We start from the raw sequence: 24,121 nt of genomic DNA on the forward strand, positions 1-24,121 counted from the left end.
CTGTGCATCTAACACCATATGGGACCTTTTACACCCTCTATGCAGGCCAGACTTTGAGTTGGCGTCTCACTTGAGAGATGACACTTGGAACATTGCAGCACTGCCTCATGACAGAAATAAAAACAGAAAATGCTCAGCAGGAGGTCTGGCAGCATCTGTGAAGTGAGGAACAGAGGCCTGAATCCTCTGGTCTCCAGTTCGTCGGAGACTGGACATACAATTGAGGATGTGTGTCGGGACCCCGTGGAAGTCCTGACTTATGGACCTATATGGGAATTGGCCCGGGAAGTTTCAACTTCCGATGGGTAATTCTCCTGCTCCCCAGGACCCTCTGAGTTAGAGTTGGAGATTTGGGACAATTCCATGGTGCTTTCTTAGATAGTTACCCTGGAAATGTTGGACAGATTGAAACCTAGTCTAACATCTGGGTAACTACACAACTGATCCTCCAGTCACCCCCACAAAACACCTGACCGCCTGACTACCCCCCAACCTAACCTGACTACACTTCCTACCACCCGAACTACCCGACCCAAGCCAACTACGTCCCAGCCTCACCTGACTACCGTCCCAACCCAACTACATCCCCAACCACCCAACTACCCCCTGACAGCCACCTCACCTGCCTGCCATCTCACCCACCTATCATCTCACCTACCTAGCCATCCACTCACCCATCCACTAATATTTAGGCTGAACATTTAAACTTACCATGTGGAGTGGGCGGTAAAGTGGTAGATGGATTTTAACATAGAGAAGTGTGAGGTGATACATTTAGGGAGGTCAAACAGTTACAGGGATTACACAATAAATGGGAATATATTAAGAGGGGTAGACGAAGTGAGAGATTTTGGCGTACAAGTACACAGGTCCCTGAAGGCAGCAGTTCAAGTAGACAAGGTTGTAAAGAAGGCATATGGAATGCTCTCCTTCACTGGCAGAGGTATAGAATATAAAAGTAAGGATATAATGTTAGAATTGTATAAAACACTGGTGAGGCCACAACTGGAATATTGTGTGCAGTTCTGGTCACCACATTACAGGAAGGATGTAATAGCTCTGGAGAGAGTGCAGAGGAGGTTTACTAGAATGTTGCCAGGGTTAGAAAAGAGTAGCTACGAGGAGAGATTGGATAGGTTGGGGTTATTTTCCTTGGAACAAAGAAGGCTGAGAGGTGACTTGATTGAGGTGTACAAAATTATAAGGGGAATAGATAGAGTGGACAGGATAAAATTGTTTCCCTTGGTGGAGAATTCTAGAACCAGGGGACATAGATTCAAGATAAGTGGCATAAGGTGTAGGGGGAACATGAGGAAGAACTTTTTTACACAGAGGGTAGTGGGTGTCTGGAATTCGCTGCCCAAGTTGGTGGTAGAGGCAGAAACTCTAAACTCTTTTAAAAAGTACCTGGATCTGCACCTTAAGTGCTGTAAACTGCAGGGCTATGGGCTAGGTGCAGGAAGGTGGGATTAGAAAGGGCACCTGGGTGTCCTCAGGCTGGCATGGACAAGATGGGCCAAATGGCCTCCTTCTGTGCTGTAACTTTTCTACGGTTCTATGGTTCTATGGCAGCTAGTGCCATAAAAGGGTGGTGTGTCCTGTCTTCCCACATCACGACTCTGCTCCGATGGAGTTTCCCAATGGACACTGTGCTGCACATTTCTGGGAAAGCCGCGCTCAGAAGGTCCCGGAAATGCACAACAACGTTGAGTTAGGGATATTTTCAAATTTAACGGCAACTGGACGATCATTGCTGCTGCTCGGAAGATCCAGGCCAGAGTTAACGTTTCAGGTTAGAACTGGGAAAGGTTGGAAATGAAATGGCTTTTAAGGAGTGAAACTTGGAAAGAAGCAAAAGGGAAGCTCTGTGTTCGGGAGAGATTAAATGGCAACATGGCTATGGCAACAATTGGAAATCCCGTCAGAGAGAAGAGTAAAACTCCTTCAAGATAGGAATTCCTCAGCACTGCACTGGAGTGTCAGCCGGGATTCTAAACTCAAATCATTGGCTTAGACAATCACAATCTTCTGGCTCTGTGGTGCACTGTTAACACATATATAAACCTTGTTTACAAACAATGTCATTCATTATATTTTTTAAAAATCAGTTATTTCATTAACATTTTTTAAAATCTCCATTCTTTATAAGAAAATACAGGAGCTCCCAATAGGTGGCTTGATGAATCACAAACAACTAAAGATCAGCATGTTGGACGTTTTGCTAAAAGCGATAAATTATTTCCTTCCACCTGCTGAAGGGGCAAATATCTTTATAATTTTACTTTTTCTTCTTGGTTAGATGATAAACTGAAAGTATTGTTCATAGTTAACCGACAGTTATAAAGGACATGCAAATGTAGCTCTTTGAGGTAGGAATGGTTGAAACAATTACAGTGATTGCATTCATCGCTACATATCTTTTGTCCTCACAGGTTAATCCCAAAAGTAGTGTGCAAGATCTCGTAAACGAACTGCTGATGTTTGCAAGTTCAGATCTGGAGAAAATCCGAATGTTATGGATCTGGATTTGTTGTCACATTGGTAAATATTCAGCTAAATAATCATTACAATTCTGTGCAGGAATTATTTGCATCACAAATGAAATGTATATGAGTTGAACTGCTTGATGAGAACGGTAAGTGCCATCTATCAGAAGCAAACAGTGCAATAATCATTACCCTCCCTGTCATCTTACCTGCAAAACTGTAACAAAACAAGGTGTGCTCAACATTCCATTCGACAACAACAGCAGCAAAGACTTCTATTTACACAGTTCCTCGAACAGTGAAACATTCCAAGATACTTCACAAGACTTGCAAAGACACAAGAGAAACTTCCAAGCTCCAGGGCAGTGTATCTGGGAGGTACCCCAAAGATGTGCTGGGGAACCGCCTCCCTGCCCCTCCCTAACCCCTGAATGCTCCCTGGTAAAGATTGCACAGCAATTGCCCGGGAAATTCAAACTTCCCCTGGACAATTGCCCTGCAGTGGGAACCATCCGAAAATGCGATTTAAAAACACAAACTTCAGAGGGTTCTGAGTGCGTTCCAGTAATAGTTACCCAGAACAGTTAGGAGAATTGGAACCACTTCTAGCCTCTGGGTAACTATTGTGCAGTGCACACAGAACCCCAATGGGATTCCCACCACCCCCCAACCCCTGGGGGACACCCCCTCCACTCCCCAACTACTTCTCCACATGACTACACCCCCAAATACACACCCCCACCCCCACCCCCCCAGCTGATTACATGTCCCCCATGGGACTCTCCACCCCCACAGGACTCTTCCGCACCCCACGGGACTCCCACCCCCAAAGGGCTATTTCCCCACCCCACAGGACCCCCCAACCCCAGGGTCCTCTCCATACCCCCATGGGAACTCTTTCCATCAAGACCCAACTGCTGACCACCCCTCCCCCTCTGAAAGGCCAGGCCGGCTCGCCCCCAAGGCCCGACTGCTGACCTCTCCCTCAGACCCCTCCTCTCCCTCACGCCCCTCTCTGCCTTGGTCCCACCCCCCAGGCCCTCCACTCCCCACACCAGCCAGCCCCGATTCCCACCCTCCCAAAATCCGACTGCCAACCCCTCTCCCCGCCTCCTGCCACCCCCCGACCAGGCCAGGCCCCCGCCACCCAAGGCTCAACTGCTGACCTCCCCAATCCCTCATCTACAACCCACCACAGACCCAACCTGATCCAACAACCCCAACCTCCACCCTCCAAATCCTCCCCATTTACCTTATACACTTATCTTCTCTCCCTGGCTTGTCGAAGATCTGTAAACCCAGCTGAACCTTTAAACCTACCTGGTTTACGGCAGTGAGTGCTATAAAAAGGGGGCATGGCTTACCTCCCTTCGAATGAGCTGCCCTCGAATGTAGGCCTTGGGAGTGTGCTGCACTGCACAGATCTCTCTCAGCCTGAGCTGAAAGGTCGGGCAAGATAGGATTGCCTGGATTTCCAGGTAAGTAATTTTGAGCGGAATGGCAATCTGACTCAATTGCCACTCCATCGGAAGTTACGGCTCATTGGGACAGATGAACAAAAGCTTGCCAAAAGGTAGGTTGTAAGCAGTGTCTTAAAGAAGGAAAGAGGAAGTGATAGGTAGAGGTGAGCCAGTGGAAAGACTTGAAAACAAGCATGGGAATTTTAATCTAAATGCACTACATCTACTGGTTCCTCCTTATCCATCCTTCTAGTTCCATCCTCAAAAAACTACTTACTGGAGATGTCAAACATGATTTCCCTTTCACGAATTCATGTTATGGTTTTCTAAGTAGCCTAATATCACGTCCTGAATAGTAGATTCTAACCTTTTACCTACAGAAGATGTTAGGCTAACTGGACTATAATTCCCCATGATCTCTCTCCCTCCTGTCTTAAATGGTGAGGTTATATTTGCTACCTTTCAAACCATGGGAACTGTTCTAGAGTTTGAGGAATTCTGGAAGATTAAAACTAATGCACCCACTATCTCTGCAGCCACCTCTTTTAAAACCCTAGAATGCAGATCATCAGGTCCAAGGGATTTGTTGCCACTTTGTCCCATTAATTTCCCTAATACTCATACAGATGTCTCTAAGTTCCTCATTCTCGCTAGACCTTTGGCTTCCCATTATTTAAGTCAAAGAATCACAGAGTAATTTTGACACAGAAGGAGGCTAATCAGCCCATCTGGTCCATTTCCTTCCTCTATCGAATAATCCAGTCAGTCCCATTACCCTCCCTAACTCCATAGCCCTGTAGGTTTATTTCCTTTACACATCCATTTATTTTTCTTTGGAAATGACTGACCAATCTCCATAAAGGTTCAGCATAACTTCTCTGCTCTGTAATCAATATTTCTATTTATGAAACCTAAGATCTTATATGCTTTGCTAACTATTCTTGCAACATATCCTGCCACCTTCAAAGAGCTATGATATGAACCCTTCAGTCCCTCTGTCCCTGCACATTCTTTAGAGATGTGCCATTAAGTCTATATTGTCTCTCCATATCCCTTCTACCAAAATGCATCACTTCACATTCAAAAAGCTAAATTGGTGGCTACATTAATGTTTGATGAGGTGAAGCAAAGTCCCAATTGGCACAGCTTTCAAAAAATACACATAAAGCACATAATCTGGGGAAAAATAACATAATTACTTCTACATTTTTGAATGTTGCTTGCCAAAGGAAATAAGTGAATGCCCAAGAGGAATGCATAAATTCCTCCCCACAAAGAATGATGCAGGTGAGGTCCTTGGCCATCTGAGAAATGGCAGGTTCCCATACACGACCGTGTGGTCTTGCTTAAGACCTATTTCATTAGGTTATGCTTAGGATCGTCTATGAAAGAGGATACTTGCATTTCTTTTTATGCTGTGTCATACTTATCTATATGGGAGCAAAGTCAAAAAGGCAGCAATGCTGACTGGGCTATGGACAGTTTAAAGATACTTGCTGTGCAGTGATAGGGCTACAGTGCTCGAGCCTCTAACCAAAGGGAGTCTCTCTGGAGAATTCAGGTGTGGTTTATCCCTGATTTATATCTCCACATTATCACTGCTGCTCAGTGTTGATATTCTTCTTGTGCCAGATGGTTCCAAGGCTTTCTCATAGTTGGAAATTCCCCACAGGGAACAGATGAATCTTTAACATCAGTTATAATAAGCAATGTTAAGTGTGTCAGCTGTGGCTCAATGGGTAGCAATTTTGTCTCTCAAGGTTGAGGTTCAAACCCCAGTTGTACACATTATCAAGGCTCACACTCCAGTGCAGGACTGGGAGGATGGGTTGTTAGGACAGTTCAGAGTGTATTAAAGGTCAACTGCATTGAGAGCAAATGGGGTCATTATTGGCTGGACTGGCAACTTTCCTTCCCTGAAAAATCAGACCTATAATTTTTGGCAGGTCAGACAAAATATAAAAACTAGCAAAGAATTACTAAAAAAATGATAAGGAGGGAGAAATTAGAGTACGAGAGAAAGCTAGTTAAAATGTAAAAACAGATAGTAAATGTTTCTATCAGAATTTAAGAAGGAAAAGAATAGTTAAACTGAGCATTGATCTTCTAGCTCAGGGATGGGGAACCTTTTTCTTATCAAGGGCCACTCACACAGACAAAATCAGTCATGGGCCACTCACACATAGACAAAATCAGTCATGGGCCACTCACACAGACAAAATCCGTCATGGGCCACTCACACAGACAAAATTAGTTGTGGGCCACTCACACAGACGCTCCCACAGACAAAATCAGTCGTGGGCCACTCACACAGACAAAATCATTCATGGGCCACTCCCACAGACAAAATCAGACATGGGCCATTCACACATAGACAAAATCAGTCATGGGCCACTGCCACAGACAAAATCAGTCATGGGCCACTCACACATAGACAAAATCAGTCATGGGCCACTCACACATAGACAAAATCAGTCATGGGCCACTCACACATAGACAAAATCAGTCATGGGCCATTCACACAGACAAAATCAGTCATGGGCCATTCACACAGACAAAATCAGTCATGGTCATTCACACATAGACAAAATCAGTCGTGGGGCACTCACACATTGACAAAATCAGTCATGGGCCACTCACACATAGACAAAATCAGTCATGGGCCACTCACACAGACAAAATCAGTCATGGGCCACTGACACATAGACAAAATCAGTCATGGGCCATTCACACAGACAAAATCAGTCATGGGCCATTCACACATAGACAAAATCAGTCATGGGCCATTCACACAGACAAAATCAGTCATGGGCTATTCACACAGACAAAATCAGTCATGGGCCACTCACACATAGACAAAATCAGTCATGGGCCATTCACACAGACAAAATCAGTCATGGGCCATTCACACAGACAAAATCAGTCATGGGCCATTCACACAGACAAAATCAGTCATGGGCCATTCACACATAGACAAAATCAGTCGTGGGACATTCACACATAGACAAAATCAGTCATGGCCATTCACACATCGACAAAATCAGTCATGGGCCACTCACACAGACAAAATCAGTCATGGGCCACTGACACATAGACAAAATCAATCATGGGCCATTCACACAGACAAAATCAGTCATGGGCCACTCACACATAGACAAAATCAGTCATGGGCCATTCACACATAGACAAAATCAGTCGTGGGACATTCACACATAGACAAAATCAGTCATGGCCATTCACACATCGACAAAATCAGTCATGGGCCACTCACACAGACAAAATCAGTCATGGGCCACTCACACAGACAAAATCAGTCATGGGCCATTCACACATTGACAAAATCAGTCGTAGGTCACACAAACATAAATGCCAATTTAATTTAGTTTTTTTTGAGAGATTACAGGAACGTTCAACTCACCCACTGCTTTAATGCAATGGCTGAGTTTGCTTTTCCTTAATGAGCCTTGTTATATCTGCTGGCACTGATGATGTTGCTTCTCACAACTGGCTTTTCAAGTTCACGTCAGTTAATCTGGCACAGGGACCATTCTTTGCGAAAGAAAGTTTTGTGAAAAGCTGCTCACAGCCAGCAGTATGTCATTCCAAACAGCATTGCCATTTTCAGTGCGTGTCTCCTCAAGTTTGGAAATTGGTCGGCTCCTATGTGGAGTCTGTTTAATTCCAGCAGAGGCAGGTTATCGTATTTAGCCTCACATTCAATGTTGCTTTGCAGCTCTATAACTTCATGCTGAAGGTCTTCTGGTACATTGACGGCTTCAATACGGAGCGGCATGGCAAAAGTGTCTCATTCCAGGTCCTTCACTTTTATGTTTTGAAATCGCTCACGACATTTGTGAAGTAAATTTGGGGTACTCCATTGTTGCTGCAGTGTTTTGTTTCTGAAGGGTAGCAAAATGCATCGCGTTGCCCTTGTCCAGCTGCATTTGCCATAGCTTTAATTTGGCTTCAAATGGTTTTCCATTTGAAAGCAGGGAAGTAATAAGTTGGTTAGGCCCTGGCAATTTAACAGTGAGCTCAGACAGATGCTGCGTAATGACAGCCAATTCACACAGCCACTTGTTGGCACTCAGCTCGACCACAGGTTTTCCCTTTGTCTCCATCAAAAGTTTTGCTTCGTCCCTCAGTTCATGAAACCACATCAGCATACCGCACCCTCCCCCCCCACCCCCACCCCCACCCCCACAGCCGGCTGAGCCATCACACTTCACAATAGAAAACTAAATCGCCATACTCTGATTCAAGATCTTTCAGTAACTCCTTAAATAGGTGGCTGTTTAACGCTCTACTTTTAATGAAGTTAATGCTCAATGCTGCTGTCGACATTATGTTGCTCCGTCACACGGACTGTGCACACAGATTCTCCTGATGAATGATCCAGTGACATACAATCAGCTTACTTTGATCAAGGTCGAGGAGATTCATTTCTTTCTTGACTAGAGCAACTAATCCCTTTGAGATCCAACCAGTGCTGGAGCACCATCAGTAGCAAGACCAGTTAATGTTTCAAATGACAACTGAAGCCTGTGCACTGCCAATGCAAGCTTCTCAAACATATCTTCATCTTTGGCGGTGACATGCATTGTTACTAAAGCAAGCTAAACCCTCTCAATGATTCCGTGCAGAAAAATCACCAGTTGGCATGTGTTTCTTATGTCTGTTGTCTCATCACTATCCAGAGAGTAAAACTCGAAATCAGCCGCAGAATCTTTCAGAGGCTTCTCAATGTCTTGAGCCATATCATTAATTCGATCTGACACGGACCTGCAAGATAAGCCCACACTCTCAAATAATTCGATTTTCTCTGGAGCCAGCAAAGCTGCAGTCACAATGATGCACTCCTTTACAAACTCTCCTTCTGAATGAGGCCTAAGCTTTTTTGCAATAAGTTCACTCACCACATAACTGGCTTGCATAACACCGGGGAGAAATTTCTCCCCATCAGGCGGGCCAGTTGGGAGCAGGCGCGGGCGGGCGCATAGCCGATCACCGCCCATGATCAGCTGCGCGCCACCATTTTACATGGGCGGGCCAGTTAAGGCCCACCCAGCGTGATGCACACCCAGAAGTGCTGAGCACTACCTGTGCAGGTGGGGGGAGGAGGGAGAATCGGGGCCTGTGCTCTTTGGCACATACAGAAATCTCTCTGAGCCACGGATCTGCCTCAGGGAGATTAAGTTCAGAATGAAAAATTGAAAAAAGAATTTAAAAAATTATTCCGACATGTCCACTCATGTGACATTGTCACATGAGCTGGGGCATGTTTATGAATTTTCATGAGACATTTTATGAATTAACAAATCCTTCATGAAGCCTCATCCTGTCCGTGGATGAGGTTCCATGAGAAATGCGAAGGCCGCCTGGGCTCTTCGCCTGCTGACAACCTTAAGGATGGATGAGCAACTCTGGCAAGTACTTCAATTAGTTCATGAATGGCCTTAACAGGCCTTTGACAGGTCGGCACGCGCGCAGCTGACTCCAGTGTGCGCCTGGTGAACTGAAGATCAGAATGACACGCGGTGACGTCAGGACACGCCCAACGTCACCGCGTGTCATTTAACGCATCAGCTCGCCGAACTGAAGGTTCTGCCCACTGTCTACCATCTTCCTTGGCCTTGTGAAAATTGTTCGCTGCACGCTCACATTCTTTTTAAGTGCTTTAATTTTGTCTGCTCGTACTTGAACTTGAAATTCTTCCTATTTGATGTTAGTCCTGCTGTACTGTCTTTCCACCTTGATCTTCTTCATGACAGAAAGTGCTTCACAAATCAGGCCTTTCACCTCCACAAAGAAAATCATTTGTCTATTTTTCGTGGAAGACACGACGTCCTACATCCACTTTTCTTCTTTTGTTTGCAGTAGCCATGTTTTATTTTAGCTTTTGCTCCGTTAATACCTCCTAACATTGTGCTGTTTGAGAGGAGCGCACCCAGAAAATGAACTCAGTCCCCACGCGGCCGAGCTTTATTGTGTCTGGCGAACAGGAGCTGCTTCTAAAATGGCGAATGGGATGTGTGGAATGGAGAATGTCCTCACCGACCGGGTCTTGCTGGTGTGTTATCTTCAACCCTCTCAAAAGCTGGAACTCAAGGTCCTTGGTTTCCAAGATTTGGATCGGCTGAATAGAACAGAAATACTGTGTAAATTCAAATTAGTTAACACTAAATCACCCAAAACAGCTCAGGGTAGCACAGCTTCTGTGTCTCAATCACAGCATACCTGAAATTCAGCTCAACTTTTTGTTTGCTTTCCCATTCTCTCTCTCTGTCTCTCTCTCTCTCCTTTCCCACTTTGTCTCTCGCTCTCTCTCTCTTTCTCCCTCTCCTTTCTTACTTTGTCTCACCCCCAAACCAGCCCAGGGCAGTGACTCAACAACCCAAGGGTCTGGCCAAACCCCGGGCTGAGGCTGCATCTAGGCCTGGAGCCTGGGCCTCTTCCTCAGTCTGCAGGGGCTGAGCCCCTGTCCTGGGACACCAATGGAGCTGGGATTGGTGGAGGGGGGCAGTGAGCCGCTGATGGAGCTGGGTATCCTGCTCCCTTTCTCATCTGCACTGGATTACTCTCACTTCACCACCCAATTGGCAGCCGGCAGCTTCCCATCCCTGCCCTACGCCCCTGCTCCTGGATCTTGCGTCTCTCTCTCTCTCTCCACAGCCTGGGCCTCTGGTGACTGCAGCTGAGGCTGAGGCATCCGAACATGGCAGCGGATGGCCCAGAGTGCAGGATGCGGGGTGAGGGGGTGGGGGGCAGAAGTGGAGGCCGGATTTTGGAATCTCATCGTGGGCCAAATGAAAAAGTGCAACGGGCCAGATCCAGTCCCTGGGCCGGTGGTTCCCCAACCCTGCTCTAGAGAGTGAGAATGGGAATTAAGATTGGAGAAAAGGAAATGGCAGAAGTGTTGAACAGATATTTTGTGCCTGTCTTTACTGTACAGGATACAAATAACATCCCAGAAATAATTGTAAATCAAGAGGTGAAAGGGGGGAAGGAGCTTAAAATAGTTACAATCACTAAGGAAAGAGCATGGACAAAATTATTATAACTATAGGCTGACAACTACTAATGCACAGGGCCCTGTTCTTTGCAGACAGAAAGAACATGTACACACATTGTGCCTGTTTCAGCTAAACAAAATAAGTGACAGCCATTCACTGATTCATTCCTCAGAGCAATGCCTTGACCGATCAGGGTCAAGCTGCTTGGTTTAAATTTCAACAATGTTTGGCAGCTAACTGTCAGTCACCATCACTAGTGCATTCGTCATGGCAATGCTATTGGCCAACCAATCAGCACTCTCTTCACATACAGTATAAATTGTTGTTTTCCCCTTATATTGGTATTCTTGCAAGTTGGCCTGATGTATGCAAGACGAAAAGCTTCAACCTGTCTCTTTTCTCAGCAATAATCAAGTTCTGTACTACCAAACGACTATTCATTTATTAGAAATCTTTGAGGAAGTAACAAGCAATATGGATAAAGGGGAACCTGTAAACAGGTTAATAGATTCATTCTCACTCCTGAATTTCAGTCAATTGATCCTGGTCACATTGAATCTTTGATGATGGATTAACAAGATTAATAGACATTACTAAAGTACTATACTATATAATTTAACAACAATACTCTAGCATTTCTTTTCTGTCATAATTACTTCCTTGAAGAACTAAATGAAAATGTTTCTGGCAATTTAAAAAATGTAGAGAGAATTGAATTTACATAGGAGCCAGTACATCTGTCAGCTATAAATGTCCTTAAAATTGCACTTGTAGAAAATACAAAAATAAAGTGTAACCCACAGACTGAGGAGCAATTAAACCCTGACCTCACTCATTGTTTCGTTAACAGTAATTAGGTTTATTCTTAAAGGATACAGCTTCACCTTGGCCGCTATGTCTATCGACCTCAAAAAGTCTACACTAAAAAATAATTTGTATGATGTGTTTTGCAACATTTTTCAAAAGTTTGATCAGTGCTGTGCAACTGGTCTTTGCTTATTCAAAGATGAGGACTAAACCTCCATAAATCACTTCTCAATGTACTGCTTATGAGTTCTGAGTTGCTGTCACTTCTGGGATTAAGTTCTACATTTAACAATTATCTAACCTCCTCTTACTCTTTCTATCTTTCTGTAATAACAAGTGATCTAGCTACCAATAGCAGTATTTTTGGGTTTTTTGAGTATGCCTATTTTTAATATTTTCAATTTCTATGGCAGATTATCAGAGCTGATGGTTTCTATAATGTCTTTGATTATTGATTGCTGGAAGAAATAGTAGCCAGTGCTTTAATATCTTTGCAGAATATGACGTGAAGGGATATCACAACAAGGACCTGAAACACGATGGACCCAATGATGTATTGAAGACTGGAAAAGCAGTGTGTGCTGGATATTCAGGTCTCTTTTGTCAAATGTGCAGGTAACATTTTGTTTCATTTCTATCTGTACTCTTTTTTCCTCACTAGCTTTCCTTGTCCTCTTTTTGCTAATCTGTTTGAATTGCTATAGACTTGCTTCCTCAGTGAACTGAGGCCCTGGGACCTCCCTACATCCTCTCTGAATTTTCAATTCAGGGTTAGGCTCAGTGGGATGGTGGATATTCCATTCCATTGCACCTACAGCAAGATTGTGAAGCCCAAAATGTCTGAGCTTCTTGTAATTGTGTCACACAATCTTTAACATCTACCTGAACCTGAGCAGACTTGGTGAATGTTACATCCAAAGGTGACAAGGCAACATTCCCTGAGCACTGTACTGCAGTTTCAGCCTAGATTACGTGCTCAGGTCAAGGAGTGGGTTCCTTTGACTCAGAGGCAAGCTCTTTGATGATTCAATGGTAAAGAATGTCTGGGAGATATAAGGGTTAGAGAAGGGTGGATATCACAGCAGAACCTCATACTGTCCTCTCCCTCATTCAGTCCATTATCAGTAGGGATAGGACTCAACAGTATGATCAGAAATATAACCATGAAGAGTTTTATTCTTTATTCACCAGAATCACCAGGCACCAAGATCAAATTTTCAACCATCTTTCACACGGAGTGGTCCATTTTCCAGCTAAGGAATTATAATATGATACTCCCTTTCCTCTGACTTCTGCTTTCCAATTGGCATGCCTTCAACTTTAACCTTTCAAGTAGTAACTCACATTGATCGAACTGTCTTAGGGACTCAGTTTGAAGCTTTAAATCTTAACAGCTTCAATCTTGAATGTCTAGATTCTCCTAATACACCAACATCCTTTGTTCAATGTCCTGAATCTCCCTTTTTACAATGCATTAATCTTGCAATCCTTTGCCTTAAAGTGCTTTCTCCCTTTGCTTGCCTCGCTGTATGCTATTGAAAATTTCCTTTGTGAAGAGGCAAGGTTCTGATACTATTGAGCATCACAGCAGAGAAGCTGTGTAGGTAATGCCAAGTTTGCATTTTAAAATCTTGAAGATTGGACTGAGCAAGGTGAGGAGATCCCCAACTCTGCAGAACAATAAGTTATGGTAAAACAGGGCAACAAGTCTTGATTTCAATGCTGTGGTGATGTAGGAGGAAGGAGCTGCACAAAGATGCCTTACTTGTGTCTTGGGAGGAATATATGGTTTCAACAAAACACATCTATTCATACATTCTTATATAAGAAATAGTAGCAGGAGTTGGCCATCCTGCCCCTCAAGCCTGCTCCATCATCCAATAAGATCATGACTAACCTTTGACACCAATTCCACTACCCATGTTATCCTTGTGTCCCTTGATTCCATCAGAAGCTTGAATGATTCCTTGTGGCACTAATTGAAGCAGTACTTAAACTGTAGGCTACACATTTTCTGCACATCTTCCTCTACATTGGCGTGGACAGATGAAGAGGAGACTCTTTTAAATTTACCCATTTCTACATTGACACCATTCACAGAGTCGATCTGTCAAAGATTTTTCTCTTCCTATCCATATTAAATTCCACTTTCCGCAGCCACTTATGAATTTGTAATTGATACCAGCTTTGGTTCAGTTGATAGAACTATTGCCTCTGAGTCAGAAGGTCATGGATTTAAGTCCAACACCAGATGCTGAAGTACATAATCTAAGCTGACAGTTCAGTATTAAGGGAGTGGAGCATTAAATCAAAGCTAAAAGCAAAATACTGCAGATGCTGGAAATCTGAAACAAAAACAGAAAATGCAGGAAAAACTCACAGGTCTAACAGCATCTGAATCAGCACTTCACTTGCACTTCCGTCAATTTAATCTACTGCATTCACTGCTCCCAATGCGGTTTCCTCTACATTGGAGAGGCCAAACGCAGACTGGGTGACCGCTTTGTGGAACACCTTCGGTCTGTCTGAAAGCATGACCCAGACCTTCCTGTCGCTTGCCATTTTAACGCACCACCCTGCTCTCTTGCCCACGTGTCCGTCCTTGGCCTGCTGCAATGTTCCAGTGAAGCTCAACACAAACTGGAGAAACAATACCTCATCTTCCGACTAGGCACTTTACAGCCTTCCGGACTGAATATTGAGTTCAACAATTTTAGATCATGAACTCTCTCCTCTATCCTCATCACTTTTTTACCTCCTTCTTCCCAATATTTATTTTTATTTTTTATTTTTTACCTTTTATCCACTTATTTTTATTTATTTTCATTTTTATTCATTTATTCATTGTTTCATCACCACCTTTTATCATATTTTCGATCTCTTTTCCTCACCACCGTCCCCTCCCCCCACTGTCCCCTCCCCCCACCGTCCCCTCCCCCCACTCCAGCATCACTAGGGCCATCTGTTACTTGTTCATGTTGTTCTTTCCAGAGTGTTTACCCCTGTCCTGCTATTATCACATTCTGCTCTCTGACCTTAATGCCACCATCAGCACCTCCTTTAGCCAGCACCATTACCATTAACACCCACTTCGTCCTTATGTTCATGACATCTTTGTCAATCGCTCCTTGGCCTCCACCTATCACTGGCCTTCTATCCAGCTCTACCTGCCCACCCCACCCCCCCTCCACCCCCACCTTATACAGTGTAAATTTCATCACATTTTCACTTCTCTTTAGTTCTGGAGAAGTGTCATACAGACTCGAAATGTTAACTTGGTTTTTCTCTCCACAGATGCTGTTAGACCTGCTGAGTTTTTCCAGCATTTTCTGTTTTTGTTTCATTAAATCAAAGCTTTGTCTACACACTCAGATGGATCTAAAACATTTCATGGCACTTTTTAGGGAATCAAAGAAAATATTTACACATGGAGGCACGGGGCACAGCTAAAGTATTAAATGAATACTTTGCATCTGTCCTTACCTAGGAAGGGATAATATGCTACCCAGGCCATGGTGAAAGAGGTAATTCAAACACTAGAAGGATTTAAAATTGATAAGGAGGTTTTGGATAGGCTGCCTGTACTTAAAGTTGATAAGGCACCAGGGCTGGATGAGATGCATCCAAGGATACTGAGGCAAGTGAGAGTGGAAAGTGTGGAGGCACTGGCCATAATTTTCCAGTCTTCCTTAGACTCAGGAATGATGCCAGAGGACTGGAGAATTGCAAATGTTACATCCTTGTTCAAAAAAGGGTGTAAAGATAAGCTCAGCAACTATAGGTCAGTCAGTTTAATTTTGATGGCGGGGAAACTTCTAGAAACAATAACAGAGGACAAAATTAATAGTCACATGGACAAATGTGGGTGAATGAAAGAAATCCAGCATGGATTTCTTAAGCAAAAATCGTGTTTAACTAACTTGGAGTTTTTTTAGGAGGTAACAGAGATGGTTGATGAGGGCAATGCTGTTGATGTCATATACATGAACTTCCAAAAGACATTTGACAAAGTGCCATACAACAGACTCGTGAACAAATTTATAGCTCATGGAATAAAAGGGAAAGTAGCAACAATGATAAGGAATTGGCTGAGTGACAAGAAACAGAGGCTAGTAATCAATGGATGTTTTTTGGGCTGGAGGACAGTTTGTAGTGGATGCTATCAAAGCTTTTTGTCTTGCACTCATCAGGATAGTTGCAAGAATACCAATTGTAAAGAGAGCAATCATTTATGTTGCATGAGAAGAGAGTGCTGATTGGCTAGCAAGTGGATTCTGATGGGAAGAGACATTGCCCTTGAGAATGCACCAGGGAACAATTAACTGCCAAGCTTTTTAAATTCAAACCAGGCAGATCAACTCTGATTGGTGAAGGCATTGCCATGAGGAATGGCTGTGCCCCAAGCTTTTGTTTAGTTGAAAAAGTCACACCGCTTGGACATGCTCCTTCTGTCTGCAAATATTCTGTGTGAATATATGTAGCTTCTAGCATGTGTAAGTGAGCCAAACTGCAAGCCTGACTGATAATCTTAAACTGGTTGTCAGTGATTGTGCTAAGGATTACACTGACCCTTGCTTTTCCTGATATATATTAATGACCTAGAACTTGGTGTACAGGGCACAATTTCAAACTTTGTGGATGATACAAAACTTGGGAGCATTGTGAACTGTGAGGAGGATAGTATAGGACTCCAAAAGGGCATAGACAAGTTGGTGGAATGGGTATACAGGTGGCAGGGTATGCAGCAGTTAAATAAACAGGGAAGAAAAAAATAAAATAAACTGAATACCAAGGAAATGTCAGGAGGATACATTAATGAATGAAATTGCAAGATGAGCTCATGAGATTAAATGCAGCTGAAATTTAATTCTGACCTCATTAATGAGCTGAGATCATTAGTAAAAGTTTGGGTGGATTTGGAGTGGGGAGTTTAAATTGGAGGGCATTCAGAAAAACCAGTGGGCTCCAATGATATCAGGGGTACTAATAGCAACAACAAGGTAAAACTTGATAATATATCAGAAATCAGCTGTAGCTTCCAAACATGATGTCTGGCTAGGGGACAGGTGTTGAGATGCTGTGTGGAATCACATTAAGATTGGTCTTGGGGCCTGTACTGTTTTTCCTGGACAGCATTCAGGCTTGAGCTGGTAAATGGCAAGTAACATTCGTGCCACACAGTGGCGGGCAATGACCATCTTCAACAAGAGAGAGTCCAACCATCTCCACTTGACATTCAATGACATTTCCATCGCTGGTCTGCATCCCCCCTTCCCCCCCAACCCCCACTAAACCTGGGGGAGGGGGGGTTACCATTGACGAGAAACTGAACTGGACTAGCCATATAAATACTGTGGCTACAAGAGCAGGTCAGAGGCTAGGAATCCTGCAGCAAGTAACTCGCCTCCTGACCCCGCAAAGCCTGTCCACCATCTACAAGGGACAAGTCAGGAGTGTGATCGAATACTCCCCACTTGCCTGGATGAGCGCAGCTCCAACAACACTCAAGAAGCTTGACACTATTCAGGACAAAGCAGCCCGCTTGATTCATACCACATCCACAAACATTCACTCCCTCCACCACTGACGCACAGTGGCAGCAGTGTGTACCTTCTACAAGATGCACTGCAAGAATTCACCAAGGCTCCTTCGACAGCACCTTCCAAACCCATGACCCACTACCATCTAGAAGGACAAGGGCAGCAGACACATGGGAGCACCACCACCTGAAAGTTCCCCTCCGAGCCACTCACTATCCTGAATTGGAAATATATCACCGTTCCTTCACTGTCGCTGGGTCGAAATCCTGGAACTCCCTCCCTAACAGCACTGTGGGTGTACCTACACCACATGGACTGCAGCAGTTCAAGAAGGCAGCTCACCACCACCTTCTCAAGGGCAATTAAGGATGGGAAATAAATGCTGGGCAGCCAGCGAAGCCCACATCCCGTAAATGAATAAAAAAGCTCCTGAAGTAGCCCTTCCTCCTACAATTTACAGACTTGTCAAACCCAGCTAGGCGTTCCTTAGGTGACTGATCTCACATTCTCTCCAACCTTTATCAAATCCCAGTGCTACCAGACACAATTCACTTTGCTCCTCACGAGTTTTTCAAAACAAAAAAAAGCTGGATGCAGTTGATGATTGATGATACATTATATGCCAACAAATTAGTTTTGCAGGTATAGAGTGCACCACAATCGAAGGATACTCCAAAGGTTACAATTATGATATTGGAAAGAAGTTTGTGGGGGATGCTGACCACGCATGGAACGCTGTGTTCCTGGATGGGAAATGGCACCTTCTCGACAGCACTTGGGGAGCAGGCCACGTTAATGAGACCTGCACCAAATTTACTTTCAAGTAAGTCTTTTCTTTTACTTCATGCAATTTCTACATTCACCCATTTCTACATCAGCAGGCACTGAAGGCATAAAGCAATGTCAACATATGGATATTTTAACCTTGTACTCTGAGGGAAACAAGCTGCAATGCTTGGACATGCTCCTCCTGTTTGCAAATGTTTTGCGTGAATATATGTATTTTGTCATCTTTCCCTTTTATTGAGATCTCTTTGTTTTTGCCCAAGACTGGACACAGGTGTCTCATTTGCAGGAATCTGCTATTGTTGTTCTGTAAACAGCAAACAGGGATGGCACAGTAATCCCAAGAAACTCACCTCCAACATGGTACTCTGTGGGGAATAACTCATCTCTATTCAGTCTCTTTCCCCTAAAGGTGGGGCTGAATGCATTGAAAACTGCATTAAAAACTGGATTTCAGTATTTTATGGTTCCAAGCATTGTACACACCCCCCCCACCCCGCCCCCCCCCCCCACCCCACCCCCCCCACCGCCACCGCCGCCCCCCCCCCCCCCCCCCCCCCCCACCCCCCCCACCCCCCCCAACCCAGTTATGACACTATTTTCATGCAATAGATAGACACTGGTGGAAAAATGGAGATTGTCGTGCCTATTTCTCAGGCTATGACAGGGGCTTTAGAGCTTCAAATGGCATCTGCTGTACTTTTTGGGCCAAATCACACTAGATGCCATAATGGTGAAAGCGTTGGTGCCCATTCCGGACACATGCAGAGTTGGAAGAACACAAAGACAATCAGTGTGCAATGCTGAGGTTTCTCCAGTGATGCCATTTTGGAGCTCAACACTCCAGCTAATGTCCTCTCTTAACCTCACACAGCTGAACACACTTTCAGCAACAGGAAGAACACCCAGCAGTGCTACATAAAGGGCACATCAGCTTCTCACAGGTCAGTTGCTGGTTGATTTTTCTGGCTGTTAAGATTCCACAAGATTTTGGTGTTTTGTATAGTCATTTCAATTTGCTATAGTCTACAGGGAGGTAGTATGACAGGTGCTGAAGGAATTTGTCCTGACTTCAAGGCTTCTGTGCTAACCAGTTGCTCCCAGATTTGGATGTCCATTCCCCTTGCAATATTTCGTGACTGGAAGAATGAACAGAGGCCACAAGTGTACTGATATAGTTGGCAATGTTTGAAAGGGCTCTGTGCAAATCTGGTAGCCAAGTTGGTGCTGGGCTCCTCTGTGCTCCTTGATATTGAATGCAGGTTGTCTGGCAGGCTTCCCAATGCACTAGGTGTTTAGTTATACATATCCATCAGCTTTCTTCTGTAGCTTGCCCCCTCAAAGTGAGCCCTCTTCAGCCAAGCTTGTGTGTGACCTCACCCTCTGGCGAGCTGGCACCTGCATTGTCCTTGCCTCCTGCCCTGGCTACCGGCCACTCATTCCCAGTGCCTCACCACATGGACATCCCACCTCTAATCTACCCTCGAAGCTACGCACTCTGTCAGAACCTGAGCTGGTGGTTGCAAGTGCGAAATTGTGTGATGATGTTGTGACTTCATCATCACTCTCTTCTTCTGAACCATCACTGCCTGGTCAGGAGATCTGCAAGGAGAAAAGCACAAGGGTAAGTTTTGGTGTGGGGAATGGGGAGAAGCCAAGAGGTTCCTGCCACAGCATCTGAAGCTTGTAAATCAGCAGAGATTGTAGGATGAGGGAGGAGGTGGGATGTGAAAAAGAGGATTCGGTATGAGGATACTGCCACCTTCAATGGTTTCTGCCCTGCCTGTAGCCACAGTCTTGAAAATGACTGTTTCAATAATGGCAGCATGGCCTCCTCTATGGGACTTGGGACATACAGGTGAGCCCCCTTATTTCCCATTCTCCAAACTTGCTCCTTCACATTTATCTGTCCTTTTCTAACTAAACTATCTGTGTACCTCAAGGGCAAATTTAGCAGCACAAAACTACTAGAATGATTGGTGGTGTAAGTGGTCAAATTCAGATGCTTTGGAGTTTGGGGGTAGTGGTGTATTTGATATAACCGTCCCCCTCCCCACCCTAGAAATCTTCTGAAGTTTTGAATTGTGCAAGTGCTGTGTGCACCATTGGTGAAAGAGTAATTGATGAGGGCGAGATGTGGCTTCACTTGTACAGGCGATGAAATTCACTGAAGAAGGTTAAACATGAATCCAAATCCATCTCAGTGCAAGAATAGCTACTGCTATTTTCCAGTGTTACTCAGGGATTTTATTTCATATGATTCTAAGATGCTCTATTTTTATATTGCAGGTATGTTGAATTTTATTTCTTTACTCATCCTACACTTTTCATCAATAATCATTTTCCCATCGATGAAAAATGGCAGCTGATATCTCCAAAGATTCCCCTCAAAATATTTGAAAATATGGTATTTAGGACTGGAGAGTTTTATGATATTGGTCTGACATACATCCATCCAGACGTACAGGTGGTGTCCACAGGTAAACAGAATTGTATGATAATTTGGAACAAGGGATCATTGGGAAGGAAGAGAGTGAGGGAAACAGGGAGAGAAAGAGAGAGAGAGAAAGAGAGAGAAAAGGAAATAAGGTTGGAAGAGAGAGAGGGAGATGAAGAGAGTGAGATAAAGCAAGAAAGAGAGATCGAGATAAAAACAGAATGAGTGAGATAGAGAGCAAGAGAAATGAAAGAGAGAATGAGAGAATGAATGATTATATTGTCAATCAGACAAGGCTAGATTCTTGCCCGCAGTGGGTAGGGGTCTAGATGTATAATTCAGCAGCAATCATTCTGGTTAGAAGTTTCTCTTTCAAATCAGTTGGTCAGACATCTCAATCCAGTCCAAATATAACACTGCGATAATGAGTCTGTGGCATTAACAATCAAATCACAAATTGACAAAACTGGACTGAACTGGAGACGTCTATTAGTGAAATCAGCTAGGATGGAAATTCAGGCCTGACTTCCATGCCTGTTGTCTAGTTTACTTTAACTGAGATTATTCAGAACTCCACAATAAAGCTAGAAAGGATGAAACAGTAATGAATGAACATTCTAAAATGCATATACTATTCTTTCTAAAAAGTCAAAGACACATTGGCCCTGGAACCTTTTGAACCAGCACATCCACAGCTTATGCCAAAATTTCCTGAGAACCTCATTAGCATAAGGCTATAAATTAATAAAGGTTTAATGTAATTTATATAAAAAACCTCATGAGGCTTGGTGGTTTTTATTCCTGAATTCAGAGCTACATCTCAAACATACCAATTGAAAATATAGGTTATGACAGTTGTTTAAAGTTTCCCTCTGGGATTTTAAATAACTCAGCCTTTACCAACTGCTGTGTCATAACAATATAAACGATCAGGGCCCAATCTGCTGAACTTACTTCATATTCTCTCTTAGTAGATGGCCTTAGTCTTTCATTTTCATGCACTAATTGGCACACTAAACATGGCATGATTAAGAAAATACAATTTTGGAAGTATTTCAACTTTTAGTGCAAGTCACCCTGATGTTATAAAGTTTCATTCAAAAGTACAGAAAATGCACTTTGGATCTTTGAAATAAAATTTAAGGAAAAGTTGCTGAAGTTTTCAATCAACAAAAGACGTTAGAAAATATATACTTTGATCCTGTTGTGCCTGGAATTTGAAGTGGGAATGTTTAGCCTTCTTGGAGCAGAAGTGAATTCAGGAAATTCTCATGAAATGCACTTTTGAATGGTGGAGGGAGTGGTTGGGTCGAGGTTACATTAATGAGCAATAGAGGACTTTGACAGAAGTCCCGCAGAATTAGTGTAAAAAAATGGGAAAATTCAGGCAGAGAAATTTGCTTCCTGCTTGCACTGCTTTTTCAGTGCTTGTTTTCAGGAAACACCAGCTTATATGCATACAGGTCACATAGTGCGGTCCCGGTATACACAACAGGAAAGAAGAAAGAACTTGCATTTATATCGTGCCTTTTTCCATTAGCCGGGACGTGAGGTAGGAATCTTCTGCTCTTCTTTAAAATAGTGCCATGGGATTTGTGTCCTAGGAAAACAGACAGTGCTTCTGTTTAGTGTTTGGCAGATGGTGCCTCCAACAGTGCAGCACTCCCTCAGTACCACACTGGAGTGTCAGCCTAGATTTCAGGCTCGAGTCTGTGGAATGGGACTTGATCTCAAACCTCAGGGCTGAGAGTGACAGAAAGTCTCAAGCTTAGCCCTGAGCTGTGTCATCAGCAAGGATAGCAGTGGATGGGCACAGTCATCCTGAGCAGCACTGAGCAATTAGCTGAACTTGATGTCATTTAGGTTTAAAATGAGGTTATAACCTATAGTGGCAAAGAGTCATTCTTCAACAATTAACATAAAGAGCAACTTAATTATTGCTCCCTATTATCACAGAAGGTTACCCAGGTAATGCACACAGAGCACTGTCTATTCATCCTATGTGTAACTTGCTCAATTACAGTAACAAAAGCCCTAGAATTAATGCAGGTTAATTAGTAAAGTGATGTCCTGTTACTTCAGGTCTCTCACACCAAAGCATCAAAAAATATACATACTAAACCTTATTATGAAAGTGTGGGAGTCAGCAGTACCCATTGTGCTCTGTTAGGTACACTAGGTTTAAGATAATGGCTGCAAAGTTATGCTAACATAGCTAGTACCATATTGAAAACCAACAGAAGCCCATCGTACAATTCACCAATGCAGGCATCTCTAACTTGCTAAACTAATTCTTAATCATTTCAAACAGTGAACGGAAGAGTTATCATCAATGTGGAAGGTCAATGTCCAACATACTTCATGTTCAATCTGGATGGTAAAAAGGACTGCGCTATCTTAACCATAACTAAATTTGGCATGAAGCTAGAGGTTCTTCCTGAAAAGACTGGAGAATTCAAGTTAAAAATCTATGCCAAACCGTTGAAGTCTGAAGAGGAGACATATTCCTTTATATGTGCATATTTGATTAAATGTGATTTTATTGAAGAAAACTTTAAACTACCAAAGTCATTTCACAATCCTTTGGGTCCTAGTTGGATTACTGAAAACAAGGGCCTTCTTCGGCCCTCACACCCTGAGCCCATTATTTACTCCGATGATGGCAAAATCAAAATAAGGTTTATGCTGAACAGAGATCTCACTTTCACTAGCAAACTGTCAAGTGACGAAGTTCAATTGTCAGACGAGGTCATGAGAAATCACATCTTTAAAAATCAGCAAGGCAATTGGGTAGAATTCCAGATCCATCTCCCTGCAGCCGGTCTTTATGTTTTTGCAATCTTTGCCAAGGAAAAGAAAAAGCGCAGCCCCACACATGACCACGTGTGTGAATACTTGATCTCATGTCCAAATCGGAATGTCCACTGGCCAGGTTTCCCTAAAATTTTCAGCTCCTGGACTGATGGATGTGAATTAGTCGAGCCCCTCTTTGGGATACTGCCACGTAACCAGATGGTGACATTCAAGCTGAAAATCCCTCACGTGAGAAAGGTTCTCATTCATGGTAAAACAACTTGTCCACTGAGCATGACAAAGGAGGGCTATTGGGAAGGAAAGTGTTTTACTCAAGACTCAAAGTACCTCAGTGTTGGAGTTTCAGACAAAATGTTTGACACTAAGTTTACATTCGCCCTTCAATATGAGATAGCAGACTCATAGCCTGGACATGGTTTGAAAGCAATGAATACCTGTTGTTGTTACCATTACTAGCAAAAATGATGCTGCCTTGCTATTACGAATAAAAACACGTGTGATTCATCTGAAAGCCTGTCTAAGGATAATAAATATGTTTAGTAGTATGGCACTACCTTTGCAATGGACAATTGTCACCCTTTGAGATGTGACAGATTGACAGTAGCTTATTGCTTCTTCATTCAACTTTCGGACAAAAAAATGAAGTTCTCAGAAGAGGAAGAAAGAACTTGAAATTATATTTGTCTTTTATGTTTTCAGAATGCCCAAAAGCATTTCAGAGCTAATAAATTACTTTTGAAGTATAGTCACTGTTGCAATGTTGAGAGACAAAGCAGCT

At 43.4% G+C, this 24,121-nt stretch overlaps 1 protein-coding gene across 1 annotated transcript; it reads left to right on the forward strand.

The window, feature by feature from the left end:
* Positions 1–2,375: 2,375 nt before the first annotated feature.
* LOC144694299 (kyphoscoliosis peptidase-like) lies at positions 2,376–23,748 on the forward strand. Its single transcript, XM_078564631.1, has 5 exons — positions 2,376–2,541; positions 12,264–12,381; positions 17,941–18,129; positions 20,382–20,572; positions 22,841–23,748. The coding sequence occupies exons 1-5, from the start codon at positions 2,376–2,378 to the stop codon at positions 23,746–23,748; spliced, it is 1,572 nt and encodes a 523-aa protein (XP_078420757.1).
* The last annotated feature ends 373 nt before the right edge of the window (positions 23,749–24,121 follow it).

This window comes from Cetorhinus maximus, chromosome 19 (genome assembly GCF_964194155.1).
Source record: "Cetorhinus maximus chromosome 19, sCetMax3.hap1.1, whole genome shotgun sequence".
NCBI lineage: Eukaryota > Metazoa > Chordata > Chondrichthyes > Lamniformes > Cetorhinidae > Cetorhinus > Cetorhinus maximus.

Excerpts from the sequence above, each read along its gene's own strand:
- LOC144694299 (XM_078564631.1), top strand. The coding sequence starts at position 2,376 with ATGGTTGAAACAATTACAGTGATTGCATTCATCGCTACATATCTTTTG. Across the intron at positions 18,130-20,381 it reads TGCACCAAATTTACTTTCAA|GTATGTTGAATTTTATTTCT; the intron begins GTAAGTCTTTTC and ends TTTATATTGCAG. Across the intron at positions 20,573-22,840 it reads CGTACAGGTGGTGTCCACAG|TGAACGGAAGAGTTATCATC; the intron begins GTAAACAGAATT and ends CATTTCAAACAG.